Source organism: Microtus ochrogaster, linkage group LG2 (genome assembly GCF_000317375.1).
Source record: "Microtus ochrogaster isolate Prairie Vole_2 linkage group LG2, MicOch1.0, whole genome shotgun sequence".
Lineage (NCBI taxonomy): Eukaryota > Metazoa > Chordata > Mammalia > Rodentia > Cricetidae > Microtus > Microtus ochrogaster.
Genome location: NC_022028.1, coordinates 53,187,479 through 53,196,891, shown reverse-complemented (window position 1 = coordinate 53,196,891; position 9,413 = coordinate 53,187,479). Strand labels below are relative to the sequence as shown.

The 9,413-nt window shown below is 52.7% G+C and overlaps 1 protein-coding gene across 1 annotated transcript in view; it reads right to left on the bottom strand.

The window, feature by feature from the left end:
- Positions 1–8,983: 8,983 nt before the first annotated feature.
- The window catches only part of Ip6k3 (inositol hexakisphosphate kinase 3), a 10,925-nt gene continuing 10,495 nt past the window's right edge, over positions 8,984–9,413 (bottom strand). Inside the window, exon 5 of the mRNA XM_005360388.1 lies at positions 8,984–9,403. Within this exon, the coding sequence (XP_005360445.1) occupies positions 8,984–9,403 (420 nt within the window). The remainder of the gene's footprint in view (positions 9,404–9,413) is intronic.

The following is a 9,413-nucleotide window of genomic DNA, read 5'->3' as shown; positions in this document are numbered from 1 at the left end:
GGGTGCAGTGGTTTGAATAAGAATGGTCCCCACAATAAAAATGGTTCGTATTTTTGAATATTTAGTCACCAGGGCCTGGAACTGTTTGAAAGGATTGTAAGTGTTAGGAGGCGTGGCCTTGTTGGGGTGGGCACGGCCTTGTTGGAGGTTTTGAAAGCCCAAGCCAGGCCTAGTCTCAGGAAGTAGACTCTCAGCTGCTCCTCCAGCACCATGCCTCCCTGTGTGCCACCATGCTCCCTGCCATGATGGGTATGGAATGGGCATTGTTGGGAGGGGCAGTCCCTGAGGGGCTGTTGTTGGCATAGACCTGAGTCACGCCAGGGAACACCACCTGAGGATGGTCAAGGCAGCTGCTGGGCAGAGGGGCAGCAGAGACCTTGGGCAGCAACCAGGCTTGCGTGTTTTGTGGTTTTTGTTGCTTGGAGCCTCACCTGCTTCCCTTTTTCCTTGGTTGCTTTGTAGGGGACATAGATTGAAGCCAGAGCCCTTCTAGTGGGCGTCAGTTTTCTCCTCCCACCTCGTGGGTTCTGGAGATCAAACGCAGTTCCTCGGGCTTGGCTGCAAGTGTCTTTGCCCACCATTCCAGAGGCCCCTCTTTCTTTGTTTCTTGTTCTGAGGCAGGATCTCGTGCAGCCTAGGCTGGCCTGGAAGTCATGACATTGTGATTCTCTTGGCTCCCCTCCTCGGTGCTGGGATTACAGCAGTGCCACCAGGTTTGATTTATTTGATTCTGTGCATTGAACCAGCACCTCCTGCATGCTAGCCACGCACTCTGCTAACTGAGCTCAAGTCTCTTCATCTTAAAAGCAAGAATTATTGGTTGATTCCCAGACTGGGAAAAGTGAGCCAGGAGAGTCGGGGGCTCAGAGCCAATCTTAGCTACACGGTTTGTCTGGGATCAGCATGGGCCAATAACTAAACAAACAAAGAGCACCGGGGTGCAGCTAAGTGGATAGGACGCTCGCCCACCACATATGAGCCCCTGGGCTCCATCTTCAACACCATATAAACTGAGCCTGGTGGCTTACACCTGTAATTCCAGGCTTTGGGAGGCAGAGGCAGGCTGCTGATCTCTGTGAGTTCAAGGCCAGTCTGGTCCACACAGTACATTCCAGGCCATCTAGCTACATAGTGCTATCCTGTATCAAAATAAGTAGATTAATCGACAAATAAACTCAACATAGAGAAAATGGGAATACATGATAAATTAATGTAGCCCTGCCCACTCCACTCTATGCATCAAACACTGCCCCAGATTAAACTTCTAGTCTCCATGATGGTTCAAGTGCCACTATTACCTCGTTTTTCCAGGGGTGGAAACTGAGGCACGGAGAGGCTAAGACTGGCCAGGGACAGCAGCTGGGGAGTGACAGAGTCCAGATTTGAACCCCTCCATCTTTGCAGAGGTGTAACTGTAAGCCACAGGCTTAGGCTCTGTACCTGGCAGGGGCTCTTATAGATCCTGTTCCAAGGGCCCCCAGGGGCCCCTTGACCTTGTCTTAGCTAGAGCCCTTTCCCTTCCTCTCTGTGGGTGGTTTGAGCTAGATTCTGGGCTCAGTAGCTTGTCAATCACCCAGAGCCATTCTGGGCACATTAATGGGCACTGCCTGGAATGTAGCTCAGTGGTGCTGGCCTCGTGGGGAGTTGATGACCATTTTAACACCCACCTGCTGGCTGTCAGTCATTTCACAGCCAATGCAGCCTCGTGGCTCAGTGGAAAGCCCCACTGGGCCACTCCTCCCCAGCCTTCTGGAATGGGTATTTGGGGAACCCCAATCGCTCTTTATAGAAACCAGGCATTAGCAAGGGAGAAAAGCTGTGAGCGGGGACGCAGCTTCCGGTTCCAAGTTGTAATGATCCCGGTAATCTAGACATCGAATTGCTCGTTTAAATCGTGTGAAAGTAAAAATATCGTTCTGTAATGCCGGTGTTAATAATGTAAACATTAAAAGGGAATTAAATGCTTAGCTGCAATTTCCTCTTCCAGCCTAACCCACTGAGGGGAGGATTGGCTCCAATACACAGACATGTTACCAGAGAAGGGGAGGGACCCTGCATAGGTATCAGAATAGTCACCTCATGTCCCCAAGGAAGATCTAGCTGACAGTGGGTGGTACCTTTAAACACGCTTGGGCTGTCCAGGTAGGTTGGAGAGGCTGAGCACCCAGAGGTGCTACACTCTGCTGCTGAGATTGTCATCACATATCCCAGGGATCTGCTGTCCCTGCTCTTCCACAGCAACAGTCCCAACACATGTCACCATTTGCCTCATAGAACAGGTCACTCACTGTCTGGAAGCCGGGCACACAGTAGGTAGTCACTCACTGTCTGAAAGCCTGGCACACAGTAGGTAGGCACCCATGGTCTGGTTCCGGGCACACAGTAGGTAGGCACTCACTGTCTGAGAGCCCAGCACACAGTAGGTAGACACTCACTGTCTGGAAGCCCGGCACACAGTAGGTAGGCACTCACTGGAGCTGTAACTGCCCTGACCTGAAAGAGTACAGGTGTCAGAGGTAGCACAGTTCTTGGCTGGAGTTGCAGGCAGTTGTGAGCCATCAATATGGGTACTAGTGACCGAACCCGGGTCCTCTACAACACACAGACACACACACACAGATGCACACCACAAACAGACACGCGCGCGCACGCACACACACACTCACACACACACACACACGCACAGCTTCTATTCTAGAGTGACACTCGCTTCTCCCTTTGGCAGTCACAGTTCAAACCTTTTACCCCACGATGGGAGTTTCCCGGAGACTGAAGCTCAGCACTAGTTGGAGGGGGAGCACGTCTCCCCAGAAAGACTTCATAGAGTCCTGACAGCTTGTCAGATCACCTCATAGGTGAGACTGAAGCTCAGACCATGACTGGTCAGTGATGGGCAGGACCACAGTGACCATAGTGACCAAGATTGCTGGGTTTGCATTCTCCCTGTCTCTTTACAACTAAATCTCCAGTCAGGACCCCAAGAGATAAGCGTGGGGTGGGGAGCCCATTGGGCCTTTTATTTGCTCCTCTTCCCAATGTGAGCATTTCGAGTAACTCCCTCTCTTGCTTTTCGGTGCTACATGTCTGTTTAGCTGGCCTGTTGAGGGCTGGTGACAGTGCGGGACCCAAGCTCTGCAGGGCCCAGGTTCTGCTCCCAACAACTGTGGTAATGAAGCGTGTGGAGCAGACGGAACGGAAGAGAAAACCAGACTGTGGCTGGCCCCCTACGACGCTGGTCTGAGGGAGGCTCAGTGGGAACCGGGAGGAGGAGGCCTCCTGAGTTTGTTCTTAGGTAGGCTCTCAAACTTTCTCCTCATTTCCGGACAGCTTAGCCATGGAGGAAGGGGTGAGAGGTGCAGAGCAGCCAGGAGGAAGCTGGGGTCTGGTGGGAGCTCACTCAGCAATCCCAGTGCAGCCCTCCGGCCCCCTCCCTCCCTTCTAGTTCTTGGCACCCAAGTGCTCTTTTGGGCTGTCTCTTTCTCTCATCTTTTGCTTTATGTGTCTGGCCACTGAGGCGCAGATTTAAATCCAAAGGAAGATATTTAGCTCATTCTGAGGAGCGGCTGATGAGCTGGCTGTGTTGCCGGGACATTCCTTTCACTAGCCTGCAGCCTGCCCTTCCCTGAGTAGCCTGGGAGCCTCGGCAGCCAGGAAGAGAGATGAGGCTGCCAGAGCCGTGCCCAGAGGCCCAGAGCTCGCTGACAACACCGCATTATGAAAAAACTGTAATGGCATTCTGCTCCTCTACCTCCTCTTTAATCACCCGGGGACAGCAGAGGGACAGCTGGAGATGCGTGTCTCTGAGGCTGCCCTGCTCCCTGTCCGCAGAGGCAGAGGGGCCAGGGGAGAAGCAGGTTTCTGTGTGAGTTGGGGCGACCTAGGTTTGCCCTTTGTGGCAAAGTTTGATCCTCTGTGCGGAAACAGCCCTGCCTGCTTTTAAGGGATCATCTGGGTTAGAGAAGGAGGGGTGGGGCCGCTGAGCCCTCCTCTGGGGTTCCAAGACTCCCTCCAGTTCCTAGCAGTCAGTTGCAAACACTGCTGTCCTCAATTCTGCTATTCTGCAAGTCCTTAGGGTCTCAGGGGATGCTGGAGTGTGTAGGCTAGGGGAAGTTCATTAGGGGAGCCCCACCATCCATGCTGGGTTAACACTTGCTTATTTTTTTCTTTCTCCCCCACTCCCAGACAGGGTTTCTCTGTATAGCTTTGGAGCCTGTCCTGGAACCCACTCTGTAGACCAGACTGGGGTTAACATTTTCTAGTAGCGTGGCTGCTTGGGGGTCAGCCACACTCGTGACTATAACTCCTTACCATGCTCTCTGTAAGTGAGCCCAATAAACTCTTAGGTTCCCAGGGTGAACTCCGGTGGCATCTTGCCTTGGTTTGCAGCTGGGACCTTATGGGCTCGTGCCTCCCAGGAGAGGTATTCCCGCAATGCTGTTTCATGCCACCTATCTTTGGGACCTCGTTAGGGTTTCATGGATGACTGAGGTGGGTGGTCCTAACATGTCTGCAGCCTACTGTGTGTGAGGATTTAGCTAGAGGAAGCCTAGTCAGAACCTGCCCGGAGGTAGCGCAGGCCCTGCCTCCCCTCATGTCCTGCTTACCCTCCTTCTTCATCTCTTCATGTCAGGTATTATATCGACATGACGGTAATGGAGAGCGAAGCCATTGTAAAGACAGGCTGGGCTCTCATCAAAACCATTTCTTCTTTGGATAAGTTTCCTCATAAATAGAAATTTATTGCTCATAATTCTAGAAGCTGGATCAAAGTGCTATCAGATTCTGTCTGGCGAAGTCAGTTCTTCATAAATGATGCTGTGTGTGCTCCCGGGGAGGAGGCAGGCAAGCCCCTCTAGGCTGGTTGTCAGAGCACGGTGCAGCCAAGGATGTCCGAATGCTGCGGTTACAGGCACACCGCCAGCCTTTCCGTGCATGACGGGGAGTGTGCCACGAGGCACGGGGAGGTCAAAGCAAACTCTCTCCTAATTTACCTCACCAGGCTTGCATGGTGAGCACCTTTACCCACTGAGCCATCCCACCAGGGCCTGCCCCACAGTCCTGATCCCACCCTTTAAAGGGGCACTGATCAACCTTTGAGAATCATTGCACTGGGGATTGCATCCCAACCAGTGAATTTGGAGAGAAGACTCGCAGACCAAAGCATCCTTTAGAAGAATATGAATAAGAAATGAAAAGGAAGAAATCACAGACCAGGAAAGACAAGAGGAGGAGGAAGGGGTGTGGTGGGGGGAAGAACAGAGGAAAAATACAAGTTGGAAAACCTTGATGGAGAAGTCAGGGCAGACTTCTGACTCTAAAGTGAATCACCCTCCTCCCTCCCGGCCAGTGTCAGCTCCTTGGCATCCGGGCAGGGCCTCATGACTCTTGTCCGTGGGGTGTGGGCGTGCCCTTCCTCTGGCTGCCTCCCTTGCACCTGTCAAGCAACAGTCTGGACAGTGAGGGGAAGATCATGGTGCCCCAGCGAGGAGCAGCCTGGGTCCCGGATGACTACGCTGAGACTCGCTGCTGACTGGCCCCAGCTGACTAGAATCACAATCCACTCTGACTTGAACCATCAGCGTATGCGGGAAGGGAGCTAGCTCTGGGCTCATCATCTTCCAGGTTCTAGGTCTTTCCCTCCTGCTCCTCAGCGCTCTCGGTACCCCTGGGTTTTGCTGCTCCCCCATCTCAAATTTGCCAGTCACCCAGGATGGAGCCACCTGCCCTGCCCAGCACCTCGCAGACCTTACTCTCCTGAGGTGAGGCCCTCGCTGCCTCTTCAACTCCTGGTGACATCTGAACTGATGGCCCTGTCCCCTCTCAGGGTACCAGCGGTGTTTTCTCTGTGGGGTTCTAACTGTCCTGTGAACTCACTGAGTTCTTAGCAACACTATCAAGATGTTCACACTCCCTGTTTTGCAGGCAGCATGGTCTGCAGGGACTAGGGATTTGGTAAGCATTTGGCAGTAGGAGAGAAAGGAAGGATTAGTTAATGAAATCACCTGTGATGAGTGAGGCCCTGGGCCAGGTTTTGAAGTGTCCCTATCACCTGGGTCTGTACCTTATTTCTGACACTCACCACCTCAGAATCACATCTAAACTTTGTCCATAAGCATGGGCGCCTCCCCACCGCCTTAACTATCAGCCCTCCACCGCTAGTCAGGCCTCCTCCCACAGACTCTGGGATGCCTGGCTAGCGTTATGTCAGCTCGACACAGAGTCATTCAGGAAGAGGGAACCTCAGCTGAGAAAATGCCAGATTGGTTGAGGACATTTTCTTGGTTGATGATTGATGTGGGAAGGCCCAACTCCCTGTGGGTGGTACTATGGGCACGCTATGAGAAAGAGGGCTGGAGAAGCCATGAGGAACAAGGCAGTAAACAGCGCTCCAGGGCTTCTGTTTGCTTCCTAGCCTCAGGTTCCTGCTCTGCCTTCCTACAGTGACAGACATGCAACCTGGCCGGGTAAACCAAGCAAACCCTGGCTTTCCTGGTGCTTCATCACAGCAGCAGAACCCCATAAGGCTGATCCTCTCAGTTAACCTCCTAGTCCTCTGCATCTTGCAAATTAGGCCTCAGCTTCACTGGCTGCTGTCTCATGTGGCTTAGGACGTCGGTCGCAATTCTCCTTAAGTGCTCTGGTTCCTGGGTCAGTTCTGAGTAAATTCAGACGCCAAGGACAGACACATCTAACCTTTTCTCCTTTTTTTCTCTCTTCCTTCCCTGGTTGGGCCAGGCAGGCTCGGTCCACTGAGTTTTGAAATCTGCAGAGCCAGGACGAGTTTCCAGCCTACAGCCACCACTCTGGGTCCAGAAGCACTGCCTAAAACTAAACCCGGCTTTGTTCTTTTTTTTTTTATCATAAACTGGTTTCACTGGGGCTGACTTTGAGAAGAACTGGGTCTGGGCCTTGAACAGACGCAGAGGAGGAGGAAGGGCATGCTGTGAAACCACCCTTGGTAGGAGGAGGGTATTGTGTGGTGGTGTCCCAGGCCAGTCCCTCAGCTGAGAGAGGGTGACAGCTGCATGGGGAACCGTGGACTTGGCTGCTGTGGTACCAGAGAAAGCAACCTTCAGGGATTGGGTTTGTCACTGACAAATACTTCGTTTCAGGAAGTATCCATTTTCTTGCCAAGGGCATAGAGTTTGCAAATTAATGACATCGTTACCTTGGCCAAAATGTTAATTTGGAAACTAACCTGCTTTGAAATCCCCACCCTTTCCTTCCCTTTCCTTTCTAGGCAGACTCACTGGGTAGCCTTGGCTGGCCTGGAACTCACGCTGTAGACCAGGCTGGCTTTGACTTCACAGAGATCCTCTGCCTTCAGAGCACTGGGATTGAGGGTGCACACCACTGTGCCGCACAACTAAACAAGAGTTTTCTCGTCCACGCTACTCTTCCTCGGAGTGGATTCTGGAAAGATCACATTTATCATTAGAGCCTGACGGTGCCTTAATTCTGCCCTCGAGGGTTTTGAAATTCAATGTCCCTTCTTTTGGGAGCCTGCTTGCAGATGAATACAGTTTTGTTTTTTCTGAATCAGGGCGAAACTGATTTCTCATATAGGCGAAACTGGCCTGAAGCTCACTCTGTAGCCAAAGATGACCTTGGACGCCTGATCCTCTGCCTCCTCTCCCCAGGCAGTGCAGTCTTGGGGATGGAACTCAGGGTCTCTCGGAATCTAGGCAAGCAGGCTTCCAACGTCAGCCCTCCTCCTCCTCCTCCTCGCCTAATATGAATATTTCATTAGTCCCACTGCTACCACATTTCCTGAGGGACCGGGGAAGCTGGGAAACTGTTCCTGCTGCACACTCCAGCGTCTCATAAATTGAAGTACCGGACAGCGCGCTGACCAGATGAACAGAAAGGGTATTAGGCACACCAATAATCACTGGTGACCTCAGCAATTTTATTAACAAATTGATTTCCTTAATTGGGGAGCATAGCATTGCGGCGGTCTCCAGGGCACTGTAATAAGTTTCAATGCTGCAGAAGAAGGACGTTGTCGTTGGACCTGTTTGCTCTGGTTTCCTCGCTTGCGCTGCTCTTGTAAACATCGCTCTGGGTTCCCCCTACCCACACCCAAAATAAATAAATAGAAATGGGAGATCCAGGCTATTGGCTCCTCTGCTGGTGTACTCCGCCTCCACTGGAAGCTGCGTTTCCAGGTCAGGCTCATCCTGTGATCACAGTGTGGCAGACTTGCTCATTCCATGCCCCCAGAAGTCTGTGGGGACACCTCCCTCATGCCCCCCAGAAGTCTGCCTGGGCTCCTCCCCTCACATGCGGGGGGGGGGGTATCAGGGTCTGCCTGGGCCTATCCTTGTTCACCCATTCGTTATCACTGTTATTCTTGTTTGGAGCCCAGGAGCTCCTGCACGCAAGCTTCAGCCTCCTACTGAGCTACCCCGCCACACCCCGGCCAGTGCTCTTATCCATTTAGAACCTGAGCCCAAGGCAGGCAGGATGGACTAATGGGTTCACTTACTCCTGTCCCACCTATATCTCTTCGTAGGAGGTGGGAGGCATCAGCTGTGCCTGCCTGTGGCGTGGCCGAGCCCCACAAGCAGAATTTTCCTCCAGACTTCTTCCAGGAGATTGGTTTGGTTTTTTTCTCTCCCTCCTGGCTGTTGGGGACTGCAGCACAACAATGGAAAAGCAAGCGTTCTGGAATGCAGGCACCCTGCATCGCTGCAGCGCTGGCCTCTGACCCAGGCTACCCCGTCCTGTGCGCTGATGATGGTGGCACTTCTACTGTCTGCTCCAAGAGGAGCTGCACCGCAGAAGATGCCCTGTGAGGGGCGGATGCCTGAGGAGCAGATTCCTGTGGCAACTGCCAACGCTGTTTGCCATGCACAGAGATGCACAGAAGGTAGATATGGTCATTACAAAGACACCTACAGGGGATGGAGCTAGGCTACTCTAGCTTAGGTCCCTTTGCAATATCTGTAGCCCAGAAGATTCCAGGAAGTTCCAAGAACCTTCATTCTCCCTCTTGGAGATCCTGTAGAATCCCGATGAGGTTTTCAAGGCCAAAAATATAGCCAGGATCTGGTCCCTCGTGGGTGGTGTGCTCATTCCAGGAACCCTTGTACGTCGCGTGAGCGAAGTCAATCATTCGGACATCGACTTTGGCAGGGGCACCGGACGGGCTGCCTTGAGTGGTCTCCTGCCCATCGTAGATTATGAGGAGGGAGCTGGAGTAGAAGCGGTAGGAACTCTGGCTCCGGATGACCGTGAGCAGAGCCTGCAGCCTGCGAAGGATGGGCTCCAGGAGCTCTGTGCGTAGGCGGGTTCCATCATGGAGGAACTGGGAAAGGGCTTGCCTGAACCCCTCCTCCGAGAGTTTCCTTCCGTAGTATTTGTCTTTGCAGAGAAAACTCTTCTTAGCAGTTTGATAAACCTTACATTGG